The sequence below is a fragment of the Pseudopipra pipra genome, chromosome 1 (genome assembly GCF_036250125.1).
Source record: "Pseudopipra pipra isolate bDixPip1 chromosome 1, bDixPip1.hap1, whole genome shotgun sequence".
Taxonomy (NCBI): domain Eukaryota; kingdom Metazoa; phylum Chordata; class Aves; order Passeriformes; family Pipridae; genus Pseudopipra; species Pseudopipra pipra.
This window is the reverse complement of record NC_087549.1, coordinates 112,605,338-112,633,335: the sequence shown is the minus strand read 5'-3', so window position 1 is coordinate 112,633,335 and position 27,998 is coordinate 112,605,338. Positions and strand designations below refer to the sequence as shown.

Below are 27,998 nucleotides of genomic sequence, written 5' to 3'. Positions count from 1 at the left end.
GGAGCCGCTTCCCGCCGGGGCGGAGAGACCGTGTGTGGGGCGGGAGTGGTGGGAAGCAGGGAAGCAGCCGTGGGCTGGCCGCCGCCCCGCTGCTCCCCGCGCCGCCGTCCCTTCGCCGCCGCGGTGAGTGCCGGGGAAGGGCCGGGGGCGCAGGAGGGTCGCTGGGCTGCGGGTCAGCGGCCGTGCCGGGACAGGGATGGAGGGTGCGAGCCCAACTTTCTGCTTTCTGTAAACCAAAGTTTGCGTTACCGCGTGAAAGGCTTGCGAGGTGGGAGGGAAAGGGCTGCGCCCCGACGGCTCCCGCTCCTGAACTGAAAATTTGAGGGATCCTTTCCGTTTCCTCCGGACGGTTCCTCCCGCGGGGGAAGGAGGCGGCAGGCAGTGTTTCGCAGGGAGCGGGGAGGGGGCACGAGGAGCAGCGCCCGCAGCAACTCGGCCAGGGGAACGACGGCTTCGTACAAAAACCCAGCAGCGCTACCTGGAATAAATGGTGTTCCAGAGGCTGGTGGGGATGTGGTGTTCCTGAGGGCTGGTGGGGAAGGGTGGCGAGATCCCACGGGCGGAGGAGGTGGGATCCTCCTGCTCTTGCGCCGCCTCGCTTTCCCCGTGAGTGACGGTAATTGGGTAAAGTAAGCCATTAACTTCCCCGAATCCATGCGCTGACTCACGCGGGAGTCGTTTAGGCTCCAGTGCTTTGAGGGAGGAGGGAGCGATTCAACTGGGCAGGGAGGTGCCCCGTGGCTGCGGGGAGCCCGTGGCATGGCCATGATTCCATCAATGCCGTGATTCCATCAATTGCAACTTTCGTGGTAGAATTCACTGCTGGTTGAATGTGAAAATAGTAAGTAACAGTAGAAAAGCGGTTCCACTTTTATAGACACCAGTGAGTTGCCCCTTCCTCCTCTATCTCTTAAAAAAAAAAATCCCCAAGAGTTCTCTGGTTAGAGAAAATTTCTTTCCTTTTTAGTAGTGGCTTCTCATTATTTATTGAAATTTTCGCACCAGAAAGGAGTTATCAGGAAACCACATAAAATCTCTTTGGCAGGGGCTTGTTAATGCATCCAAGCACTGTATATAAAGTTCTGTTTCTATACAAAGTAATCTGTTACAATATGTAGTAACAAAACCTGTGAGGGATACAAATATTTCTGTCAAAGCCTGTGCCTTTTAAAGAAGAGCTTGTCATTTTACCAGTTGGAGGCAGCAAGAATTTCTTCTTTTATATCTGTTGCTCTTCAAATACCTAGGGATGGCTACTAAAGCTTATGCTACAGTCAGAGGAGAGAGAGAGGGGAGGGAGGAAAAAACCCATTGAAAGACGCTGATCTCTGTGACCCCAGAGCAATGCAAGATCACACGAACTGTAATGGATTTACACTGACGTGATGCTAACATATGGCTCCCAGGGCCATTTATTGACGTTTAGCATCAGTGATGATAGTTACACAGAGATTGTGAACTAGGGTATGATGAGTGTGCTTTAACTCACAGAAATAGAATAATTTAAGATCAGTACAGGGACTCTGTACAAGCTCTACCAGTGCACCATTTTTACTATAAAAGTAAAAGGCTGATTTTTTAATACCCTTGGGAAATGCATTGCATTGCTTCTAATCAGAGCATGCAGACTTTTAATGTGCCCATTTGCCTCTAATCTCTTCATGTTTTACTGGTAAAAGTAAAATAGTAAAATAGCTGAAGTTCTTCTAAAAGTGAGAGCTGCTGTGTAGAAATAGATTGTGTCTTATTCAGTTGTTATAGTCAAAGACTGACTGCTGTGGCACACATGAAATAAGATGTGGAAAATCAGCCTCTCTTCTGTCTCTCCCAGTGATAGCAAAAGGTTGAGTTTAGACTGACCTGACAGAGTCCAGATTACCAAGCATGGCAAAGTCTTCATTCCTCCTCTTGCTATAATGACTCTGCAGTGGGGGAGCTGTCACTGTAAAATAGCTTTTCTCAGGAAACAAATCTGACTTGGAGACACAAAGGGCACAGACTTTCATATGAAATGGAGCACTGTTTTCATACAGCTACCTCTCAAAGAATAATTGCATTTTGAATACTGCAGACAGAAGGCTATGTCAACAGGGACTCCACTAGCCCTGGACTGGCACTGAGGTTTCTGTGTGTGTGCTTCACTGTTGTCCAGCCAGAGCTGGCTACAAGGTGCTGTGAAAATCCTGAAGATATTCCAGCTACTGGCTGCAGATACCTAGGTAAGTAGCATAGGACTTTATTTCATGTATCAATTGGAGGAACCGTTTTCATCAGAATAGCAAGACTACAGAAGAAGTATTATTAACTGAGTTTTCAGCTCTTCAGATATCTTCTAGTTTGGTCTTAAATCAACTTCTTTAAGAGAGAGTTGTTTACTAATTTGCTCCTTGTATTGCCTTTACTGCTTCATCCTACACAATCTCCTTGGGAGCAGCCAGCACAATAAGGAGTCAATTCCCTAGTTGACCCAGAAGTGGAATTGTTTTTTAGCTATTCTATAAGATCCTTCAGCCTCTTTATCTACAGCATTTACCTTTGATAAGACCTTGTTGTGATAAACCAGCATATTTTTTGCTGCCAGGGGGCTAGCAGCACTGGAAGTTGAACAAGCATAGCAGTTTTCTTAGAAGAAGAACAAGAGAGCTTTGTGAAAAGAGGATGTTAGGGGGGCAGGGCCAGGAAAGATAGAAGGTATATATGCTTGCACAATGCTGAGAATAGAGGGAACTCAGAAGGAACACTAGATAAATGTGCCAGTGCCTTCATGAAGAGGCCATCACCACTGCAGCTTATTCACATGGTTATATGAAATCTTGCTTGTAAGAAGGGGTGCTTTTACCGTACCTCTTACTGTGACAAATTTCATTTCCCTTTTTCATTTCCCTCCTTATCCCTGGCATGCCCCCTATCTTGCTTCCTCTTTGTTATTCTCAGTTAAGCAGGTTTATGATATGCATCTCTTGCCACACTTGATGTTGCTTCTCACATCACTTCAAACCCCATCAACACTTCATTTGGTCAAGGCCCTTCTTTGCCTTTGCAGCTGGTGAGTAAGCACTCTGCTCTCTGGTTCTTTTTAATCTCCTCTACTCTGTTTCCTGTCTTCTTCACCTGACCGACATTGCTGTCCTCAAAAGGGCTAACTGAATTGCCTCTCCAACATCATTGGCAGCCTCTTGAGTAAGTAATTGTTTTTTATTTTTCCTCTCAGAAGCAAGAAGTCCATTCTGTGCCCAGATTGGAGGCTTTTCCCCATGAGTGTTTCTCATGCTATCTCCCCATATTAGACCCCCTCCTCGCTCAGGTATCATCTCTCTTGTCTGTCTCCATTCTCCTTTAGGTGTTTTGCTGTTTCAGCTACTCTACCAAGCTTGCAAATCTTTCCCTTTCTCTTGCTCATTTCTCTAAATAGATGTGTTCACAAGCTATTGCTGTTAGAGCAGGTGATCTGTCCTTACCTTTTCTGAAAGCCTTAAGGTGGCTTTCAGAAAAATTATTTTATACATTTTAGCCATTTCAGAAATGGAACAGTTCCAGAAATAAGGCAGTAGTTCTCAATAGTGGATGTTCTTAGACCTTGATCGGTGCACTGATGTGTCTCACATTGGTGTATGTCTCGGTCTTTTTTAACAGCATCCCCATGACTGATGCAATATCAGTCACAAGAATTGCACTGGAATTGAATCCAGCATCTGGAGTGCCTAAGATAAGGCAAAGAATACCGTATGCACTCTGCCAAGGAAATGTTTTCAATGCCTATTTATAAGCTGCATAAGCATTTACCTTTAAACATACTAGATGTATAACCTAGCATTGTAACACCAACATATCCTTTAACAAGAGACTTAGTACTTTGTATCCTTCTGATCCCTTACTGAAAAAACTCATGTTAAAGCACTATGGAAGCTGGGACTCTTTGCAGAAAAAGAGGTGAAGCACTTGCAGATAAGCTGGAGAACTCGTGGTGTCACACATTGGCCTCATGTTTAAAAAACAAAACAAAACCCAAACAAACAAAACCAAAGAAACAAACAACCCCCTCCCAGAACACAAAAAATCAAAGAAACCCCCCAACCAAACAATAAAAACAAAACCAACAATGAAAAAAAACCACGCCCTAGCAAAACAGAATCATATATATGTCAGAAGCTTACAGTCAGTGTGCTTCTCTAAAAGAACAAGCATATTTCTTATGATGATCAGGAAGAACTTTTAGATGCTGTTGCTCCTGGAACTGCTATTGTAGAAAATTTTTGTGTTTTCTTTAGTCTGAGTAGTCTGAAGTTTCTTCATAGAGCTGATACATTTTGCTACAAACATACACATACCTGCCTCTGTTCCAGCACTGATTAAGGTGTTCAGCTGTTCATCTGATATGGCATTTTCTTAGTCTATGGATGGTGGAAATTTCCATTTTTTCTTATTAAAAAGGACTGATGAAAAGTACAATGTACTCCAGTACTGGGTGGTGTGTATTTTTGCCTTAATATTGTCACTGAAAATATCACTGAATAGGTCATTGTACACAGAATTCATATTGCTGGTTCTGACTTCCCTGCTTGGCATTTTTCCTCTTTCTCCTTTTCTCCTCAATGTTTAGCCTTACTCTCTATACATACATATACATATACATATACATATACATATACATATACATATACATATACATATACATATACATATACATATACATATACATATACATATACATATACATATACATATACATATACATATACATATACATATACATATACACACACACCTTGTTGACTGCTTTCTTGTTTCTTCACTCTCCTGCAGATCACCCTGTGTGAAAGGGAACATGCTCTGTCCTGCAGCATATGTATGCACACCCCTTCCAGCTGCAACCAGGTTTTGTACTGACTTGAACTTAGATGCAGGGCAGACATCTTTGAGATGTTCTGATCATTCTGTATTTTCCATGTTCTGTCCTGCTGCTGTATTTCTTCTTTCTTTTTTTACCCTCTTTTTAGATGGAACTGAAAGAGTGAAGAAAACACTTCTATTTGTTTTGTACACATGACAGAGCTTTGGTTCATTCTTATGGTTTTCTGAATGTTTGTCTCAGTTCTTCTCACAAAGTAGGAAGAAAGAAAATGCATTAGAATAACGTGGTCCTAGAACAGCCAAAGTAATTGGGGGATTTTGGGCAGATGCAGTATCTTGAAAGAGAAGGGTCAATATTTCTATTGCATATTTTAAGGTGACTCTGTCTCTTTAACTAAAAACCTGCAAAATCTTTAGGGTAAATGATGTTTTCAACATTGTTTGACCTTCATGGTAGAGTTCGTTCATAGAATGAACTTTCTGGAACAAAGAGATGTGCCAGCGTGGCTTCTGGGAAGCTGAGTGACTCAGAAATCGGTCTCTTCATCGGGTGGGTCATATGGATGGCGTAATGAAAGGTTGATTTGTCTGAGTAGATGCAGTCAGTTACTGAAGTGGTAAGAAAGTCAGATCACTTGGTTACATTCCATTTGTTTGAAAGAGTTTTGCCAGTTTTGGAGCTGGATGTGATCCAAAGCAGTTGTGCTGGAGGTTTGCCTGCTCTGGCAGTCTTTGGAGAGCCCAACTCTTAATGCAGTTATCTGCATCTGTGCAGGTCAGCAACCATAAGTTAGGACCTCTCAGGAATTCAGAGGAGCTAAGCTAATTTGCCTTGCAGTTGTGGGTGTAGATAGGTAGTATCACTAAAATGCAGTCTGAACATGCATAAATTGTGTTTTTCTCCAACATCAAGCAGGAGAAGCTTTACTGATGCAGACTGCAGCTTCTGATATGGAAAACCCATAGAAATGAGTTTGTTTCAGTAACAGGTCACCTAGAAGAATCTGTGAGCTGGCAGGGATCAGTTATAGCTTATCTGGGGAGCGTTTGGAGAGTTTGCCATCACTGTAAACGTCTTGTGAGAATTTTATTGCATCAGAGTTAGTACCTTTACAGAATTGTAGAAGAAGGGCTTCATCTTTTGTTTTCATTGATCTGACTGCAATCAAAATCTAAAAATATTCTTCCAGATATCCTTTGAAGCACGAGTATGTTTTAACTGTCATTGGAGCATGACAGTAATTTGTGTTGATCATGCAAATTCTCATTGTCTGTGTGGAGGTGATTCAGTTGTGATCTTGCAAGAAATTTGATCTTTGCATGGGAAATCGTATGTGCAAGTTTGTACCTAAATAGTACCTAAATGAACTTATTGTTGAATTGTAATTACAATATAAATTCATGCCTGCTATATGGTATATTAACTGCAATTTAAAAAAAAATCCTGCTTTAACAATACAATAGAGAGTAGTCTGATCCTGATTCCTCTTGCTTTATTGCCTTGTAGAGAAAAATGTGAATAAATGGCCATCTAAAAAGAGCTCCCAAGAGATGGTGTAGAGAATAAGGACATACACCACCTATGTATTTGTAGACAAGGAGAGAGCATTCATGCTGAAGAGTATGGTTTTCAAAACAACGTCTCTCCAGCAATTAAAGGGTTTCCTGAGCCCGTAGCTGTCTGAGTTAGAGGACCATGTTTAGTCTCTAGGTGTACATACAGGGTCTGAGGTCAGGCATTGTGTTTCCACGGAGTTTAAATTGGTGTCTTCATTAGAAGCTGCATTGTGTGCAGTTTCTTCCCTTTATGAAGATGGAGGTGCATTGTATGCCCAAAGAATGTGAGTTGTGATACCATTTTCTAGGCCTAGTTCATCATATGAGGAAAAAGTCTCTGAATTCAGTTATTCTGTGCAATTCCTGCTCAGGGAGAGGTCCAGAATTTTTGTGTGTCATAAGAGGTGGGATCCTGTATATGGACAATCACTTATTTTTAGTCCTTTCTGTAACACTGTTCTTTTTCAGATTCTGAAAAATTATTTTTAGCTTTTATAGTTGCTCACCTGAACTTGATAAGAGTAACCAATGCAATGATACGTTTTCTGTTTTACACATCAGAACCAATAGCTTTAGGAGTCGTGAAGTGCTCTGTGCCCCTAAGAGGTGTATTAGCTCTGAAATCTACAGCAGCCTTTTCACTGTTAACAGCATTTTACTCTTTGCTTTCTTAACAGGAACAGCTGATCGATGTTTTTTCCACAGTCTCACTACTGCCTCTCAAACCAGGTGCCCTGAAGCTAAATTCTTTTCCCTAGTTTAGCTAGAACTGTCTGAGAGTTCACAAGGCCTTGCTTTCAGGGACAGGTATCATATTGTCAACACTGAATACAGGGTCTGTTGTTGTAACGAACTAAAACCAGAGTTAATTGCTACTATAAATTAATTCCTCCTACAAAATTAATTGCTATGAAGTATAATTTTATTCCGTTTATGTCCTTGTCCAGATTATGTTTGGACAGATGCCCTCCTTTGTCTATTGAAACATGAAAAGCTAATAAAAAGTATTAAATTATGCACTAAGAACAGGCAATTAATAAAGCAGATGCCAGTGGTATTGTCGAGGCAAGCTACAGTAAAGTACTGGTACAGAAGAGAGACTGCCTGTTGTAGACATTTTATTTTCCAAAACCTGGCCAAATAAATGGAATTACCTAAGGAAGAAACTTTATTAAAAAGTTGGTCATGATATTACTCAAAGGTTGGAAGCATTCTTTGATGTCTAGTTGAAGGGTATATGTGCGTAGGATAAGGTTTAAATTGAGGTTCTATGCAATTACGTTTTACAGGCTCGATAATGTGAAAGACAAATATCCTGTCCGGCTGAACTTAACTCCAAGCTGACCTCTCACTGCAAGTGGACAGTTTCTCAAAGATGAGGCTTGGTGGAGCAGCTTCTCACTACCTCAACTATGGAAGGCCAGCTCTGTGCTAACCTGGACATTTCTGTGAAAAAACCTCCAGGAGCAAGCCCTCCATCCTTCATTGCTTTGCTGAAGGTACACCGAGAGCTCCTGGTCAGTAGAATCCGAAACACTCAGTGTTTGATTGATAACTTGATTAAGAACGACTACTTCTCCACTGAAGATGCAGAAATTGCTGTCCAGTTTCCTACTCAAGCAGATAAGGTGTGATTTTTATTTCACTAGCCACTGAAGCTTTTGGTTTCTTTTGGTTTACCACCAGGTTTTATGGGTTTATCTGGCAATTTTACATGTAGTGTGTTTTCTACCCTTTGTTATTTTGGAGTTACCCCATCCCGTTCCTTCTGGATGCGTGTCTCCATCACATCTCTTTCCAACATGGCTGGCACTGCTTGTAGTGCCCATTGGCAGCTGTAAGAATGAGCAAGGTGGTAATTGCTGTTTTGTCCCTCCCAGCTGCAGCTTTGTACTCTGCTAAGGAGGTGTCCACAACGGTTATTAGAGTGTTGCAAGGAGAATCTGCTTTAGGATGCTGTGGGACAGATCATCGTGCTTTTGGAGGGACAGGAATTAAATATTGTTTTAGAAGTTAATGACTGTGTTGTCTGTATGCACACCTTCCTTTCTCTTTAAAGACCTATGTGTGTTGTAAATGTTATGGAAAATTGATATATCCTGGCACATTCGGGATTTTAATTCATCTTTGGACATCAGTAGCAAAAATTATTTCCTGGTCTTTCATTAGGAGAAAGTTGCCATGTACACAATTGCTCTTTGCATCATAACTTGAAACAGCTGAGGAGATTGTTTCCCAGACCAAACAATCATGCAGCTTCAGAATCCTGTCACAGTTAGGGGCAGGCAAATCATAAAAAATTCAGAGACCTTGGACTTCACTAACAGTGCAGATTTTCATAGAATAATCATTCTTGCTGGCACATTGAAATGGTAACACAGTGCTCACTCTGTGTATAGGGTCAAAGCTGAATAAATGCACACTGTATGATTATCTCAATTTCTTATTGTTCAGCATAATATGCATGATTGTTGTAGCAAAGCTGAGGGGGAGGCCATGCATCAGGAGTCTAAGCAGAGACAGAGAGCAGGCCACAGTAGCGTAAGTGAAGCGGACTCTGTGGGAACTTCTCTGGAAGGCATAAAATTGCTTTTTAGAGCATACAAATTGTCAGAAAAAGCTCCATGTGTTTGCTGTGCTGCATGTACCTCACCCTGCTTTAAGCTCACAAGAGACCACAGTCTCTGGAAAGCCTCTGTGTGGTTTAGGGCTGAATTCTTCATTCATTTCCAGCAAGGGGACCCAGACATTCCAAATGTGCCCCCAGATGATTGCTCTGTCTTGCGGAGGGTCTTGTACTAGGATTGCCATGTTTTGGTGCACAGAGATCACACTCTACCTTGCCTCTAGAGGTAACACTTAGTCTTGAACTGCTCCAGCCACTGCCTGGTAGCCATTAGTTTTGGTGACAGCTGCAAGGCCGTTGTATAGACAGAGCCTGAAGAATTGAATTACTGTGTTAAATGGAAGAGCTGTTGAGTTTTGGCTCAGCGTTAAGATCCAGAGGGGAATTCTGCCTACCCTGCTCTGGATCTGGATGGATCCTGAGGTAAACCCAAATGTGACTGGAGTATTTATGAAACAGAGGGTGAATTTAGGGCATTGAGAAACCACTCCCTTTTTTTATTTTAACCAGCAAAGGATTTAAAATATACCATCTAGCCAAGCTGAGGAAATCCTTTGGGTTCCCTCTTGAGGAGTGGTATTTATCCGTTTTGTTTCTGGTTAGCATATGATTTAGCTACAAGTTCAGACCTTCAGAGCCAACTCTCTTGCAACATCCAAATACAAGTAGCGATTAAGTTCTCTGATGGTTCAAATTCAGAGCTAGATTTTGCGTTCATGTTTTTGAAGTACCAGTTTTGATTTTTGTCCCCTGCTCCAGTCCGGAAGGGATCCTAAAGCAGTCACAAGTGTTACCGTCATCAAATGCTGTGTTATCAACGATCTTTCACGTGCTGTTTCTTCAGGTTCGCAAAATTCTAGACTTGGTTCAAAGCAAGGGAGAAGAAGTTTCAGAATATTTCATCTATGTCCTGCAGAAAGTCACTGATGCTTACTATGAACTTCAGCCTTGGCTGGACGCAATAGGTTACGAGCCTTCAGAGAATATTCGTAGTAAACCTGTGGTAAATACAGATCCAGGTAAGGTCATACATCTCTATCCCTTCCCTTAGAACTACCTTGCTATGGAGGAAGCTCCAATCAGGTGACAGAAGAATAACTTCATCTGATGTCATAAATGATCCTATTCTCAGCAGGAAGTAGGACGAGATCTTCTGAAGTCTCTTCCAACCTGAGTTATTCTGTGATCCTAAATGATGAGCTATACTGAAAGTCAGAGTTTAGGTACTGCAGAAATAAATTATTTCCTCCTGAGAGGTTTTTTCCTACTACATAAATACAAGACTTACTTTGTCCCCATCTGAAGTGAAGTTTCTGGTGCAATAAAAACACAAGCCAACATTGCACAATAACTGAGACTCTCGTTTTTTTGTCATTTAAAAAAAATCTTTTGAGGTGCCTGGGACTTGGTTTCTAAAATGCATGCCTTCTATTTACAGTAATATAAATGACCAAACAAGTCAGGATAGAATTGCAGGTAGAGTATAAATAAAGTGAAAAGGCTAATCAGTGACTGACAAGTTGAACAAGCCTTTGCAGCAAGTAAAGCAGCCTTTAACAAAGGGTCAGGGGCTTGGCTTTGAGTCTCAGCTGAAAGATAGCAACCCCTTAAGCCAATGCAGCATCAGTAGTGGCTTTCAGGTAGTGGCGACTCAAGTGACCTTTCATTAGCACCTGAATTTCCCCAATGAGTGCTGATGGCAGCACAAATAGAACTAATCTGACAAAGAACTGTTTTTACGTGAGAATTCCTTTTGCTTATTACCCACTCTGAGTTCCCAGGAGATGGGCCATCGTCTACATAGGCTTTTTAATAGTAGTTTACTGTCTTTTTAGTTAGCAGGTATTGCCAGAAACTCAGATATGAACTGGGACAGGACTCCAAGTTTGTTATGTCGTACGCTCAGAGGGAGGAAATGCTGCTTGAAGAAATCTACTCTAACAGCATTATGGAGCTGGTCAGTTTTACCAATGAGAGTCTTGGCCAGGTGGGTCAATTAGAAGCCCTTTTTGATGATACATTTGGACTAATTAATGAAGATGGCGAGACTGTTTATGTCTGTGGTGATGCAGGAATTGGAAAATCCATCTTGCTGCAGAAGATACAAAGCCTTTGGGCCAGAAAAGAATTGGACATAGGGGCCAAATTTTTCTTCTGTTTTCGATGTAGGATGTTTAGTTGCTTTAAGGAAGATGAAGCCATATGTTTGAAAGACCTGCTCTTCAAATATAATTGCTACCCAGACCAGGACCCCACAGAAGTCTTCCATCACATCTTGCAATTCCCTCATACAGTTCTTTTCACGTTTGATGGCTTTGATGAGATCTATGCCAACTTTGATCTCAGTAGTGTACCTGAGATATGTTCACCCCATGAACCCATTCACCCCTTGGCACTGCTGGTAAGCCTTCTCAGGGGAAAGCTTCTTAAGGGATCCAAGAAAATTCTTACAGCGAGGACAGGAACTGAGATCCAAAGAAACATCATTAAAAAGAAAGTGTTGCTCCGTGGTTTCTCCAGCAATAACCTGAAGGAATACACCGCTATGTTTTTCAAAGATGAGCGGCAACGAACACTGGTATTGAACCAGTTGGAAGCTAACCCCAATCTTTGCAGTTTGTGTTCAGTGCCTTTATTTTGTTGGATTATCTTTAAATGCTATGAACACTTCCATTCCGTGCTTGACAGCCATGAGCTTCCAGACAGTTCTGTTACACTGACAGATGTATTTTTGCTCATGGTTGAAGTTCATCTGAACCGATCTCTGAAAACAAGTTTGCTGAAGAACAGCATCAGGAGCCAAGCAGAGATGTTCAAATCAAGAAAGGAAACTCTTCTAGCTTTGGGTAAAATGGCGTACAAAGGGTTGGAGAACTCCTTCTTTATCTTTGAGCAGGAAGAGGTCTCCTCAGCGAACATCTCTGAAGAAGATTTGCAATTGGGCTTTCTCAGGACAGTTAAAGGTTACAGTGGTTGTGACAGTCAGGCCACTTATGAGTTCTTGCACGTAACCCTTCAGTCTTTTTTCACAGCTTTGTTTTTGGTTATTGAGGAGAAAGTGGGTGCCAAGGAATTACTTGAGTTTTTCAATGAATGCTCTTTCACTGAGACTGCCCAGCCTACTTGCCTTCGCATACCTTGGCTGAAGAAACAACTAGCAGGGGAGGATCCTTTCGGAAATAAGGAACACTTTAATTTTACCAACATGTTTCTTTGTGGCCTTCTTTCTGGATCCAAGCAGAAGCTCTTCAGGCATTTAGTTTCACCTGCAGTCCTTAAGAGGAAGAGAAAAATACTCATCACATACCTTGGGGGGAGCATGAAATCCCACCTGAAAGGCTACACTCGGTCCAGGCTTACAAGCTACAATCAGATCCAGGTCCAGCCCAACTTTGTTTGGATGCTGAGGTGCCTTTACGAGACTCAGAGTGAGAAGGTGGGGAAGATGGCTGCCAAACGCATGCACGCCAATTACATCAAGCTGGCGTACTGCAATGCCTGCGCTGCCGACTGCAGCGCCATCTCCTTTGTGGTGCATCACTTTCGGAAGCGCCTGGCTCTGGATTTGGACAACAACAACATCAATGACTATGGAATAAAACAGCTACAACCTTGTTTCAGCAAGCTTGCAGTGATCAGGTAGGAGTCTTTGTAAGCAGGTCCTTTCTTATCCTTGGTTAATTTCACAAACTGGTGAGCTGAAGGAATTGATCTCGGAAGTAGAAAAAGGTGGGAATTACTGCTGCTGGAAGTTAAAATTGCAGATCTTCTGAAATCTTCATTCATCCAGTCATAGGATCAGGGATACTCTGGGAATTTGGAAACTGAAATGGAAAGGGTGATAAGAAGTCCTTAGAAGCCAGGACTGTTTAAACCTGTAGGTTTAGTCAGCTTCATCTCAAATTCTTTTGTCTCAAAAGAGGATTTTTATGAAAGTGCTTAGGGGAGAAGAAAGGAAACAGAATTGCATCCCCCATTATCTGAAGATTGCCTGAGCCTACCTCTGCCCTTTGGTCATATGGGGTAAAGAAAGGATCTACTACTCACAGTAACCCATGATCAAAAGCTCTGAATTTCTTGCTTTTCCATCCTGCCAAAATGTCTGGCTTTCACAGAACAAAAAGCTATCATGTAGTACTCCATGAAAAGATGTAGCTGAGGTCTGTAGGTGAGATACTTCCCTGAGGTGATGTGGAGGTAGGACATGGCTGTGATCAAGGAGGACATGGTGTGATCAGGGAGAACTAACTCCACCTCTAACATCACAGACCATGTTGTTTCACCCCCAACCTTTTGAGGTTGTGCTATGTAACTATATCTTATTTGTCCAAACATTTAGGTGCAGAAAATCAGGAACTTCATATATATATATTTTTTAAAGCTCCTTCAGCCCATGAGAATTTATTTTTTTTAACAACTGGATTTATTCCTCCTGTTTGGCTGTGCTCTGCCTTGTTTTCCTCTAAGACTAAATCAAAGCAAGTGACTCTTGTTTTTTCCAGTTAGTTGCAAATTGACTGGCCTCCCAAGAGAAAACAATAAGGAAACTTCTGGGCAAAATGCATAAGTATGTAAAACAAAAAAAAAAGAAGAAAAGACCAGCCTTTCATTCTTTGTCCCTATTGTGTGATTATGCCATACCCAGTATGATCTTAGCACCATACCTAGCACCAAACTCATCTGTTAGGTTGCCTTTTTGTCTTTATGGATCTTCAGATGTTAGGACTTTCATTTCTAATGACCAATTTCTGCAGTCCAGGAAACGATGTTTCAGCAGCTTAACTATCCCTGTCAAAGAAGCAGACTGTTCTGATCTATAGAAATTGGCTAATTTCTCCTACGTGCTCATGCATTCCAAAGGGACCCTGTTACTAACTAGCAAAGGCCAGGGAAGTTGTTGATGATAAGGGACTCTCAGCAGTGAATGTTCAGCTACTGTTTGTGTAGTAACTAAAGCTGATCAAAATGTTTTCACAGGGACAGCTTTACACACAAAATGTGATTCATCAGAATTGGAATACTTCACTTGAACTTGTCCATTTAGTCAAGGTGAAAAAGCTTGAGAAGTTACCAAAAAAAAGCAACAAAAACAACAACAACAAAAAAACCACCCAACTGTGAGGAGAAGTATTTTTATTCTGTGAATGACTGACGTTGATTTGTTTCATGTCTAGCTGGGACAACAAAATTAGAAATGTCTAGCACACCCATGGGACTGCAGTTCTATTTTCTGGCCAGGGCTTTTCACAATCTTTATTCTGTGAAGCCTGAATGTGTTGAGACTTTCAAGATGCCTGGCTTTCACTAGGTACTCAGAGAGAAGGTTGCAAGAGTAGTAGTCTGCACAGCTTGATTTTGCTGGGGTGTTAGGCAGACTTTCTTCCTGAAATCACAATAAGCGCAGGAGGAGGTGAGATGTTTATCTGGTGTCTGACTTCCTATGTTTTATTGTTTTCAGTTCTATGGAAAGGTTCCAGAGCATTACCTTGGAGATTTGAAGCTTTCTGGTTTTTATTGGTTTTGAAGTGAGCCATATGAAACTAAGCTCACATTTCCCTTAATGGCTTTTAATACAGACCTGTTAAAATATCAGAGGAAAATGCATAGACTTTCAGTCATTTGTTAACTCATGGGTGATGAACACTTGTAATCTGTATTGATTTAAAGTTTCTTTTCATTCCCTTCATTCCAGGCTCAGTGTAAATCAGGTCACAGATCATGGCGTAAGGACCTTGTATGAAGAACTCTCCAAGTACCGAATTGTGTCTTTCTTGGGGTATGTACCATTTCGGACCAGAATGCTAGATATTGAAACTAGAAAATAAAACTCCAATGCTGACAGTACTAATGCAGCAGAGGTGGGGTGGAAACTACAGTTACCTCCTCGTTAACTGACCATAAGCAAAGCAGCATTTTGTGTCAGAAATTATTCAGCTGCCACCCTGTAACAGTTCACTGTGGTCCGCAGCTTCGTCTCCCATCACACTGCCTCATGGGCTGGCCTCCTGCTGACATCAGACCCTTCTGTGACACAGTGCAGACCACTGTCAGGTTACTGAATTGTGTGGGCATCATAGTTTTATACCTAAAGCCTTCTGATGTGGAGGGGAAAGAGAGTACAAGCAAGAGAGCATGTGCTTTGTAGCTAGGACCTGTTGTTTTCTCTACTGATTTATTTCAACTATGCAAAGCAGATAGAGCTTGCTAGGGAGTAGTATCAGGAACATAGATTTTCATGTGTCTTGCTCATGGTACCAATTTCTTTCAAGACCTTAATTAGTCCTTAATCAAGTTAAAGCTGGAAGGCATGTTAGCTCTGACTGCCAGCTCTTGGTTAAGTAGCTACATAAAAATGACTTTCTGAAAGGTGAACATGAATACCAAGAATAGCTTTCTTCCTCAAGTGCCCTAATGTAAGTACAACTGCTCAGGTATCTGATCTTCAGTAATATTTACAAGGGGATTTTATGACTTTTAAAAGACCAAAAGTACGTTATAGTGTTTCCTTTTTCGACTTATCTTCTGGCAATATTATTTCTGTACTAACACAGGAATAAAGGGAAGCTTTGTTTGCTTGGGGAGATTTATTATTAAAAAAATATATAAATATTTTCTCATGATTTGCAGTCTGGTCTCCTTGTATTTTTTATCCAGCCCTTCACAATATGAATTATATATCAAAATAGAAATGCAAGCAACTGTGAATATGTACAAAGCCATAGAAAAAAGATAGATGCTATGCGTGCATCATAAAATATTCAGGTTTTAAATATTTAACAGCAGGAATAACCTATTTTTACCAATGTGATTTTTCTTTAAGCTTATACAGCAATCAAATCACTGATGTCGGAGCCAAATATGTTGCAAAACTAATTGAAGAGTGTTCAAGCCTGGAATATGTTAAGTATGTTGGATCTTTTTTTCTTTTCTCCAGATAAAGCAACTTGAAAGGCGAGGGAGAGTAGACAGAAGACAAAAATTGTATTTGAAATAAAATATAATTTAGGTTGCAGTTGTATGTTCTTTTGCAGGGGATGGCAGCAGGGGAAACACTTGAATCCATAGTCTTTTCTGGAATATAGCAGTAAGTTAAAGGAATGCATGAGACCTGTTCTTTACCTAAATCCAGTCTGAGCACCTGAGCAAGGCATAAGTTGTGTATGAACCTTGCTGCCACTTCCAGTAGGCAAATTCCCTTGTACCAAGGGAAATTTCCTTAGTACCAAGCTTCTTAGTATCTGCTTTTTCATGGGCCACTGGAGTCAGGCTGTGCTGGTGTCATAGCTCAACCCAAATTTACATGGTGAGTTGTTCCCTTTAATTCCTAGAACTTCCCCAGATAAGAGCATCTGGCCATGCACAACACTGGTTTGACATAAAGGTAGATCATTAACCAATGGTTTAATTGTGACCATAGCAGAAAACAGAGGTAACTGCAGCAATGTCAGCTATTGGTATGAGTGCAGCAACTGGCAGCCAGGGACTCTTGAGTTCTAGTCCTTGTTCTACCACTAACTTGATCTGAAACCCCACTATAGCCACATCCTTCACACTTGAAATATTTGCAGAGTTTTGAAACCCAAGGGCACTTTGGTTCTTTTGCTGCTTTGACACAGTGCTTTGCTTATTTAATCTCACTTTCACAAAAAAACCTTGTGTTGACAGATGGTTACTTTCAACTCTCATAGTAATCCTAGCAATTATTTTGAGACAGAGTGCATGTTCATGTGCCTGAAGTCAAACAAGCCAATTTTATGTCAGTGTAGTGACTTGAGGGGTTTGGGAGTTTGGTCTGTTCTTTACATCCATCTATATGCAGTTATCCCTTCCTTGAGCTCCAGCCATTTGATATCCACATAGGCTAAAAATAGAAAAGGCCTTCTGTAGAATGCCAGCCAGAGACACTCACTGCTGCATTGACCTGTGCCACTGCCTACAGCCCATGCTTAGAACAGAAAGACACGAAATTATCGCAGTCTGTGCTTGTCAGCTGCAGACTCCCTTGAAACCACACAATCACGAAATATTCTGTTCCCTGTGGCATCGTGAAACATGCTGCACTTAAGTCATGTGCTCTGTAGCAACTCCTGATACTATGAACTATACTAAAAACTAGTCTACGGTCCTTGCCTTGAGGATCAGTTCCTAAAGCTCATTTCTAACACACTGAGCACCAAATCCAAGATTCTACTGTAATATTTCTGATTTGGAGCACTGACATGCAAAATAAGCAAAAGACAATATAAAATTTTGGTTTTTAATCAAAAGTCAAGTGTCTGCAGTATTTTTTTGCTCTAGGTTAATATTTGATAACTGTAGCTAGCCTCCAGAGTTAATTAGTCTTAATTACTTGTATGGCTTTCTGAGCTGATGTTCTAATAGCTGTACAGTTGTAAGTGATGTACCTCATCAATTCATGTATTTTGTGCAGAATAGGAGCAAACAAAATAACTAGTGAAGGAGGGAAGTGCCTTGCCCAGGCCATCCAGAAGAGCAAGACAATGTTTGAAATCGGGTAAGTTTGGTGCTAAGGAGCAGACCTCGGGGCTCGAGTTTGGCAGGGCATCTATAAATCCATTAGGATTCCTTTTTTCATTCTTACCTTCTCTTCTCCTGCTATTCCTTCCCCCCTCAACAACAGCATTAGAACAAACAAGTGTAGAAGCACAGCCATATTTTCCATGGAAAAGGAGAGCTGCTTTGTTGTTCTTCAGTTCTCACAGTGTTTGGTTTGGGTTTTGGTTTCTGGGTTGGTTTTTTTCACTGCTCTGTCAGAGCCTTAAAGGAGAGACAAACAAGAGGACAGTGTGTAAAGATAGCCACTTTATGGCAACACAGGTCCTCTAGAGATACCTGGCTATTTTTAAGTCTGTGTGGTTTTATGACTATTGGCACTGTACCTAGTTATTGAGTGTCATTGTTACATTGTCAAACCGTCTGCATGACATCCTGATAAAGTTGTGAGCTGAGAGAATAAAAAGGAATTCACATCATCCACCTCTAGTCTGTCCCTAACTGGAGAGTCTGCTATTACTGTAGGTCTGAACGTACTCTAAACCTTTAGTTCCTGCCCTCTTACTCGGGAAAGGTGCTAGGTTTGATTTATTTTATTTTATTTATTTTTTTCCCCTTCTGGCAAATCCCAGTTTCTCTTTTCACTCTACAGGAGAACATATTTCTTAAAATTTAATACTCAAATACGTGGCATTAAAACCTCTGTTTGACCATTTTGAAAATTATAGTAACCTTGAAATATGAAAATCAGATCTGAACAATCAGATTTTTGGCCTTTAATTCTGTTCTACAACATTTCAAAATACAGTGCACAGCCTGCACACTTCCATACAGCTGGGTCTGCTGTGCTGTACTTGCTGTAATTTCAGTGAAGGACTCCTATTTCCTCCTGTGGAGGAATAATCACTCCAAATGGATTTAGGATAGCTCAATATTCAACGTTTACAGAGCAAACTGCACTGGGTCTGAAGGACAAGGAAATTCTGGGGAACTTACTGGAAGTCCATGTGTTTAGATGCCACAAAGCTCAATTGATTTTAAAAGAGCTGCCAACTAATTACCCATCAATCTGAGTGTGGCTCTGAGTCATCAAGCCATGATCTCTGTAAAAAATCCAACGACTTAGACCTCAGCAGAGGTGCTTTCAAACCTCATAATAGAGGGTGAATTTTCAAAGTGGTTAGTCTGCATAGAAAGAATTTAATCAGATACTCCTTGTAAACATTGATCAAATCTCCCCAGCTTGTACCATGTTACTTTCTCTTAAACCTTTGCTTTGTTTTGCCATTGGAAACACTATTCCACAAATGTGTGAAAGAGCCCAGTGTTGTACTGTCTTTGTGAAATTTTGATCTTTCTCTTGGCAGCTGTTGAGAGAGGAGATGTCACTTGGGTATAATGCTGAAGTGACAGTAACCATTTTACCAGACTATTTTGAAGGAGAAAAGGAGCCTGTAGGGTAGTTCACTTCAGAAAATCTCCTTTTTGGCTGTGAGTCCCCATGCAGTTGTGCATCTGGGAGTCTTTCTGGGACCTGTACTTTGCACTGTGTAAAGGCCAGTCTGTGCCCAACAGGTAACAGAAAAATCACAGCCAGGATATGGGAAGGAAACACTGAGCAGAAAATGATAGGATTTAGGACTTGGTGTGTTTCTCACATCAGCTCGCTGTACGAGACCTCAAAGCATCTTTACCCCATAAGGGTAGAGGGCTGCAGAGGGTTTTCCCAGTGCAGCAAGGTGATCCAAAAAGCACTCCTGCTGCAGCAGACTGTCTCCTAGAGCTGCTTCTGTGCTGTGGCCTTAGGGTACTGGTGAGTCAGCAGAGGCTGGTGGTGTGATGTGCAGGGAGTGGAACATACCTGGCTCAGCAGGGAGGGTACCTGCCAGGTGTCTCACAATCCTGAAAGACTGGGAAGTAATCAGGGAGGAGGGGAGAGGAGAGAAAAAGGGAGAATGCAATGCCAGTAGTCAGTAGGGCAGCACAACTGATATCTCCTGGTTTCCTCTCTTGACTAGGATGTGGGGTAATCGAGTTGGAGACGAAGGAGCAAAGGCATTTGCAGAGGCCCTGAGGAACCACCCCAGGTTAACAAACGTGAGGTAAAACACTGTCGAAACCAGGGAGCTTGTTGGCTTTTCCATCATGCTCTGAAGCAATGACTCTCCCTACCAACTGAGAGCTTGGAATGCCATCTAATATTGCAGCCTTTGCTGTAACCAGGAGGCTTCTGGTGCAAGCAAGAGTCCAGATTGAGTCAAAAAGCCCTGTGCAGCCATTAAGCAAGTTAAAAATACTGCAAGACTGGCATTCTTTCCTCTATCTGCATGTCTTCCCCTCATGCTGCACGGAGTTCTTGGCATTTATGAAAGCACATGGTCAGTGGGTGCCATTTTGATCTGGGAGCACTAGCAGAAGGATGTCACAGAATCGGGCTCCAAGTGAGCTCAGTGTTAACAGTTCCTATTGCGAAAGTGCAGCAGCTTCTAACAAATTAATTTTTAGGAGGATAAACTTGATGGGGACTGGGACATTCTTACATTTAGCCTCATCCTGTATACTCCAATGGAGCTACAACACCACGTATTCAGTGCTACTGCTAATTCTCACTGGAGTACAGTGAAGCATCTCAGACTAGCCTTCTGGAAGCCCTAACGTGGGAGAAGTTGGAAGTATAGCAAAGGGAGAAGTCAGCACTGTTAAACAGTCCATCCCCTTCCTCCCAAATACTGGCTGGGGATTTAAAGATGCATATTGTGGCAGCTGCTGCTCCTTTGGAATCCCTTCACACAGCTGGAGCACTGTGTTCAGGGCGATCCTTTCCATTTGTCTCCCAGGTCCACTGGCCTTCTCAATGAAGGCCCAAACAAGGCTCCTTAGTTTCCCCACAAGGTGGCACATGGCACTAGTTTCTTTAGAAATACTCTGAGAGTTAGGGGATTTCTGGAGAGTTTATTGCTACCACTTCAGATCCAGGGATTTCAGAGCTGGTGTCTTGTCCTTGTTTCTGCAAGTGGGTAGTCGAATTTAAAAATTAAAAGCTGAACAGGTGCAGTGACCTAAATATATTTGAACTTAAAAGCCATCTGAAATAGTCATCTTCCCATAATTGCACAATCCATCCAGACGCATCAGACTTGAAAGAAAACATTTTGAACTTGAATCAGAGCTCAGGGATTCTCAGAGAGCAAATGTGCTAATGAATGTGTTTGAAAAAATAAGGAGGAGTAAGTGTGCTATCTCCAGCTTGGGTTTGCTGGCACTTGTGCAATGTGAATCCTCTGCTCTGTATTGTACTTGCACTTGGGTTTATTTCTTATCTTCCATTGGTTAATCTTGCTCCATGATTAGAATTCATAGTTAGCACCAGTGGTAGCTTTATGTGAAGATTAAGGGAAGATAATCCCTACTGCTTCAGTTTATTTTATTTGCCTTTTTTAGACCCAGTCATTATGGACTGAGAATATCTAGTTTCAGCTGAAGCTAGGAGGGACTCATGCTAATACATACTTGTGTAATTGCTCTACTTGATTCCATTTTATACCTTTTTTGAGACTTTGAATTATTTTGAGAGGGGAGATGCTTTTTGAATTTTGAAAGCCTGGAACATAACTTTAACTGGATGATTTTGCCAATGTCTATTCAAAGAATGAAGGGCAGACTAAGAAATGTTTGTGGTTTGTAATGGAAAGTATTTACAAGCTCATCTCTCCATACACAGCAGAAGGTGTTGTATTTGGAAGATGAATGAGGTATTGGGGCATCTGAAGGACTGAAAGGACAAAGTGCCCAGTTCGTACAGGGACTTGGGATGAAAAAAGCATGTAAAAACCTATGTACTGCTAAGTGTAACTTTTTGTCCTTGTTAAAAGGCTTGACTCTCAAAATCACTGGGTGCAACTCTTCTGTCAGTCTCAAGAGCACCACTTGCTGACAGCAAACCTGATGGCCTCTATGATAGACCTGCACTCAGGCTGCAGCCCGTGAACTGTTCTCACTTGTAAATCATAAGGACTTACTGGTTTGCAAAGTATGTGAGCCTTTGAAACACACAAATGCTGAACTGTACAACTGGGAAGCAGATCATCCGGGATATTCACGAGTATTTGGCAGTGGAAGGGCCAAGTAATGCTGTTTCTTACACATTTGTATCTTTATTTCACAGTCTCGCATTCAATGGCATCACAACAGAGGGAGGCAAAAGTATTGCTGAAGCTATGCAACACAACAACTCCGTGAGAATATTCTGGTATTTGACAGTGTGGTCTCCTTCTCCTCTTCTTCTTTCTCCAGAGAAAACTGCAGCCTAATTTTATTTCCTCCAATCGCATCACCCCTGCTATTCTCCCTTTCTTCTCTCCCTTCCCTCATCCGCTATGCTTTCACTACCAGCAAGCTATAAGTTATCCCTTTGGAAAAATGTGGGCATGAGTAATGGATCAGCAGCACCTGTCTTTTGGGACATATTCTAATGACCTAATGTTATGCCTCACTCTGCTCCCTTCATCTTGCTTTCCCCTTTTTCTCTCATTTCCATCATCTGAAGTTCTTTGTCCCCAGTTTTTGCACCTCTTAAGAGTTGTCTCTACCTCTTTACCTTTTCCCATTACACCTCCTCCACCTTTTAGACACTAAAGCATCTTGAGAAAGTATCATTAGAACATTGCTCAGAGAAACTAAGATCTGATACTTGTCTTTTTTACCTCCAGGGCTTCTCTTCAGTATCTCTTTGTGTCCAGCCTTTACAAATTGCTCAGGGCAGGAACAGCCCTTTGGCTGTCTAAATCTAAGTCACAGTCAAGCTGGAAAAACAGGGGGCCAAAAAGTAATTACATCCTACGTGAACATTTTTTCTCCCACTTAGGTTGACTAAAAACGAGCTGGATGATGAGGCAGCAATGAGCTTTGCAGAGATGCTAAAGGTCAACAAGAAACTGGTGCATTTATGGTGAGTTACATTCCACAGTGGCACAGGCTCTTTGGCAGTCACTACATTAAAGCTTCACCTTCCAAGGCTATGTAGGTCACAGTAAGCTTTCTGTCCATGGTCTGGATGCAGCTGACTGGTTGTAGACAGTTCTAACAGGAAGTTAGTAAAGCTACTGTCTAGCATTTTCAACCTGCTTTTATAGAGGGTAAAGTTTAAGCTGTTTGTGTGTCCTGGTAACTTTCAAACTACTGATTGATTTCATCTCTCATTAAGGGAACACTACTGGCCTCAAACTCAAAGATTTCAAAAAAAAAAAAAAAAGACATAACCAGACAGCTAGAATAGAATAAGGTTATTATGATTATTTCTATTTATCATCATACTATGAAAGTAGCTAGCTCAGCTCTTACCCTTCAACCAAGAACTTACATGACAGACACTTAAATACATGTTGCATTTGTCTGATGCTTTCTTCTAGGGCTAGAAATACACTCATGCAAGAAATACACTCATCTCTAAGGCACAAATCCCCAGGAAACCAGGGATTATTTCTAGCAATCACAATGAGACTTGTTACACTTCTAAGAAAACATAACGTTAGCTTTTCTAATCCAGAGGTTCACAAGAATTTGTTGATGAATGGGGTTGGGCAGATGTGGGCTCTGAAACAAATAGCCATCCATTCATTTCAAGCAATCAAGAGAACATAAGAAATGGAGTCCCTTTACAGGCTTTACGAAGACTTTGCTAACCACACTCTAGCACACTGCCTGTATTAATCCTAGTTTCCACCCGTTAGGAAGCATGCTGGTTGTCATGGGTGCCAAGTACTTGCAGCCTCTTTTGAAGGCAGCAGAAGCTGTGGTGCCCATCACCCTGAAAATAAAAAGGAGGGGGGGAAGTGCTTGATTTCTTTGCACACAGCTGCAGATATAATTCACTGAGTAGTTTGGTTTGAATTCATAACGAAATTTTCCCCAACCAAAGCAGATACATGTCTTTGCCATGACTCTCAGTATTGTCCATGGGTTTCTGACAGTAGATAAATTTATATCCTCCTTTGTTGGTTACACCACTGGATACCTTCAAAAAGCAGTGACCTAAATAGATAGTTGAACTTGAGGCAGAATAAAAATCTTTTTCCAGTAGCTGAAAGAATCTGCTGGAACCCTTTGCATTTTGATTCATTTACCAAGTGCAGAAAGTCCTTTAATGGGAAAACCTATCTCCCTCCCTCCCTCCCTCCCTGAAAGATTGTTCAATACACTGCAATTTTCAGCCTCATCCTGAATCCTGAGGGATTCATGCAACCAGTCACATGGAATGGTACAGCTATGGGGCTCACCATGGTAGACTGAAAGGTGAGTATTGAGTTAGGATAGACTGATGAGACTTTTTATACTCATGCAGATGACGAGACTTTCTTCATTTTTAACTCGGAGATGGTCTACAGTGGTTAATAAGAGCTACCTACTGCTTCATCACTTGGGCTACCTGAGGATTTTATGTGTCTTTTGTTTTTCCCTAAGCTCAGATGAGACATAATTTTTAGCTGCTAAGTTGGCTTCACTGGGACTGGCACCTGCTCATGCTGGAGTCAAAATCAGTGCTTTATTTTTCAAAGATCTTGTTGATTTGATAAACAAGACAGGAGGATTTGGCAGCCTCTGGATCATAACTGCTAAAACACTAGGCCTACACAGAGTCTATAGTCAGAATTTTCTGTACATCACTTAAAAATGTCTCACAGTGGTTTTAGTAAGAAAAAAGAGCTAAGAGGTTTGTCTCTTTCAGAGAGTCCAAATACCACAATCTTGTACCACTAGTGAACAGTTCATAGCAGAAATTTGTCAGCTGTGTAATTAAGCTCAGTATCTCCAGAATGCAAGATTAAAAGGAAAAGACTAATACTCAAATGTGGGGCATTTGGCCAATACTGTGTACCATTCTCCTGGATAAAATCATAACCATCTTCTTGTGGCAGACAGCTTTGCTCCTTGATGTCAGGTTGAGCGTAGGTTATGCCTGCGCTGCAAATTAGTTTGCATGTTAGTTTGACATGAAATGCTTTCTTTTTAGGCTTATACAGAATCAAATTACAGCCAAAGGGGTGAAGTGCCTCAGCGAAGCTCTCAAGGAGAACACGACCATTAAAGAAATCTGGTAAAGATCCCTTCCTCAAAGGCTCACTTGTAAACTTTCCCTTTAAAACACTACTGGCCTTACTATTTTCCATCCTAAAAAATTCAGAGCAAGTTTATGTGAGGCAGGGGTTGTAGTTCCAGCTGTGGATTTCAAATAGGTAAAAAGCTGCTGCCATTTAAACATTTCCTTTTTTTTTTTTTAATGAATTTCAAGCAGTTTTCTTAGTTCACATACCACTGATTTGCAGAACATGTGGATTTGCAGAACCAGGGCCTAAATTTATAGACCAAGTTTTGTTTGTCCTGTTTTTTCACTTTTAAACTTCTGAACGTGCTCATGCTTTTCAGGACCTAAATCCCAACAAGCATGAGATGGTTATATTTAATCAGCATTACTAATTTGGTTTGTAGAATTTGTGCTTGGATTTTCTTTGGGCGGTGCTCCAAACACACTGAAAGTGCTAAGCTACAAGAAGATTAACTTTTTGTAGGATTTGTTTGTTTTAGATTAGGTGGGCATCACATAGTCACACGTGTGCATTTAAGGCAGAAAGCCAAATACCACATTCCTTTCTTCACCTCAGGGAGCTCAGAAGTCAATAGAACTGAGCTGGTTTTAGCACTGTTACTTTATTATTGAATATGAAATTTATTTCTAAATATATATATTTGTTTTACTGAAAGGACACTGAATTCTTGCTTAAAAAGACAATGACTCACTGTCTGACTGGTGTATTCCCTGGAGCCACTGTCAGTATTTGTCTGTAGAAGAGGCATCAACTCCCACTCAGATAATTCTAAATCTTCAAAATGAAATCTGTCTTTTGATTCTGGCCTGACTGTTCAGAGGCATTCATTAACCCAAACAATTTCATAAGTCTAATGGTTTAATAGATTTCAACATTTCTGTAAGCAGCACTTAACCAGGCTGCTTATTTTCAGGGGTGTAAATATCAGTGTAGATTCACTTTACATAGCCAGAATTGAAGATTTTTCTATTGGTCATTTCACATTAATAATGCCTGAGCACTTCACAGAGTTTTCTTCCCCTGTTGTCAGGGAAGACACAAAATGCTCTGAGGACTATTTAAATTTCTTCAAACTAGCCCACTGCATGATAAGAACCTTTGTCAGCTATATGGTGCTTGCTGAAATGCAAACAGATGGGTTTCCAACACCGAGTTTAGTTACTGGAGTTTATGTGTGCGTTCTGTTTTTATTTCTGAAGGAGGAGCCTTGTTCCCTGTACGTGCAGTGGGAACAGCAGTGCTGTAGCCGGCCTGTCTGATGCCAGTTCCCAGCTGCATGCCTTTGAGAAGCGTGCAGCTCACACAGCATTGCAAACCTGTGATCTCTGCTCCAAAGCCTTGGAAAAATAGAAGATGGGCAAGTCACTACCTTACTTTCACATCCCTTTTATTTTTCCCCTCCAGTTTGAATGGGAACCTGATAAGCCAAGAAGAGTCCAAAGCTTTTGAAAATGAAGAACGGATCATTTGCTTTTGAATGAGGACATTTTGCCAAGTTCATTTAACAAAGGTTACTCCTACACTTGGACCACAGAGTTTATAAAGGTAGAAATCTACAGGGCTCATGGCAGGAGAGACATACATGATTAGCTGCCTTTTTATGAACATGCTGCTCTCCCTCAGCTCCATCCCTTATCCTGCTTGTTATTCCTAATCCTTTTGGTGAGTGGGAAGTTGCCTGGGTAAATAATTAATGTTTGTACAGTGCTTTGAAGATGAAATGCAAAGTGTTAACAGAGTAAATCCACTGTTATATGCATTTTGATAACTGAGTTTAGTTTTATTCTGTACAGTGATGTAAATAATTTCTAACTTATTTATATCCATAAATATACGCACACACACATATATATATGCAAGAAAGGGTGCAAGATGCACAAATTCCACCAGCTCACAGTATTACCTGCCTCAGAACTGAAAATTAATATCTGTAGCTTTACTGGAAACAGTATCTATACTGTTGGTATGAATGTTTTCAACATGAATACCTTCCTCCTGCCTAGAAATTAGGCCTCTGTTTCTCCACTGACTACAGGCAGCATTGTAGACATTGCGCTTTTTTTTCATTTGGGTTTTTTTGGGGGGAGTAGAAACGGATACATCAGGCTCAGGTTACTTTCAGTAATCTTTTTTTCCATATTGAAGGCAATCCATTTTCTTTTATACAACCAGAAGTCCTTACTGCCTTCACTGCAAAACCATAAAACTGTCAGTAAACCACTTTTGCTTAAAATTTCCAGAGGGCTGCATGGAAACGGCTACCTCCTGTTTTCACAGTGTTTGTTCTGGGGAGGGGGTCTGGAGATAAATGTGAAAAATTAATTAGCAGGCTGTTCATTGCCTTGGCTCTTGGCCTAGACACTATGATGGTGGCAATACACCAATATTACGTTGCCCAGGTTCAGTGGGGAGGAAGGACAATTGACAATCACTAGCATCAAGTAAAAATCCCTTCTCCCAGCAACATGTAAGCACAAAGAAGGATTGAGATTTGCTTGGAAAGCTTTTAGTCTAAGCTTGAATTAGGGGAAAGAGCAAGGCAAGAGGCAGGTAGTAATAATAAGGACTGGCAAGAAAACATTATCCCCCCCCAAATAATTATTTTTTAGGGAGTGTGACTTTAGATGCTCTTAAAAGAAATCAGTTTGCAAAGGAGTGAGGTATTGGATTTTTTCTTTTTTTTTGGGGGGGGTGGAATTAGGCATGTTTTGTAAATTCAAACTACCCCATGGTGTAGGAACCTAAAATGGAAAAGCATGAGCCATTTTCCTTCCTTCTCCTGTGTTACCACCTGCCAGAACTTTGAGAAACAATTCTCCAGTAGCTGACTAACCCACAAAATCTTGGTAGGCTGGAAGAAGAATCTCCAGTTAAAATGCCAAACCAATGAACCCTCACCTTCCCATGTCCCAAATCTGCCTCATGAAAGAAATGATGAGAAAAGGCTTGCTTTATAGATCATAGCTTCTCCATTTCCTACATGGTAGCTGACCTTTCCCAGCCTTCCCATTCTGTCTATTCCCTTCAGCTCCCTAACACATTTTAAAATACTCATAAAGTTTTTCACAAAACCTGCAGTAAAAAAAAAAAAAAAAGTAAAAAAAAAAGAAGAAAACCAGCTTAGTGTTTATTATTTTTCAGTGTCTTTTCTTCTGTGCCTGTGGAATCAACTCTGATTTTTCACAGGGAGACAGATGAAGTTTTTCAACCATGCTAGAGGAAAGACAGCTAACTTGAATGATTTCTGCACCTGAGCCATTTGTTTACTGAAGCAAAAGGGCACACAGTTACAGATGAGCTGGATTTCAATTGCCAAAACATCTGCCAAAGCAAAGCCTTTAAAGACT

General features: G+C 41.2%; 1 protein-coding gene across 7 annotated transcripts; it reads left to right on the top strand.

Annotated features, from left to right (window-relative positions):
- The first annotated feature begins 1 nt into the window (after position 1).
- On the top strand, positions 2-26,410 carry NOD1 (nucleotide binding oligomerization domain containing 1). Of its 7 annotated transcripts, XM_064671915.1 has the most exons (14): positions 146-3,046; positions 3,212-3,304; positions 7,086-7,137; positions 7,698-8,036; positions 9,879-10,053; positions 10,870-12,673; positions 14,727-14,810; positions 15,855-15,938; positions 17,466-17,549; positions 19,567-19,650; positions 21,714-21,797; positions 22,413-22,496; positions 24,558-24,641; positions 26,056-26,410. In XM_064671915.1, exons 4-14 carry the CDS (start codon positions 7,821-7,823, stop codon positions 26,126-26,128), a joined length of 2,856 nt encoding a protein of 951 aa, XP_064527985.1. In that variant the 5' UTR covers positions 146-3,046; positions 3,212-3,304; positions 7,086-7,137; positions 7,698-7,820; the 3' UTR covers positions 26,129-26,410. The 7 variants fall into 7 exon arrangements, 6 of the variants coding, with proteins under 6 accessions (XP_064527995.1, XP_064528012.1, XP_064527985.1 ...); XM_064671925.1 differs by lacking the exons at positions 146-3,046; positions 3,212-3,304 and adding an exon at positions 2-123; XM_064671907.1 differs by having other exon boundaries at positions 146-3,304.
- The last annotated feature ends 1,588 nt before the right edge of the window (positions 26,411-27,998 follow it).

Bases quoted from the DNA above. Each gene is read 5' to 3' on its own strand.
- NOD1 (XM_064671942.1), top strand. From the start codon at position 7,821: ATGGAAGGCCAGCTCTGTGCTAACCTGGACATTTCTGTGAAAAAACCT. The intron at 10,054-10,869 runs GTAAGGTCATAC...CTGTCTTTTTAG, and splicing joins TGTGGTAAATACAGATCCAG to TTAGCAGGTATTGCCAGAAA. The intron at 14,811-15,854 runs GTATGTACCATT...TTTTTCTTTAAG, and splicing joins CGAATTGTGTCTTTCTTGGG to CTTATACAGCAATCAAATCA.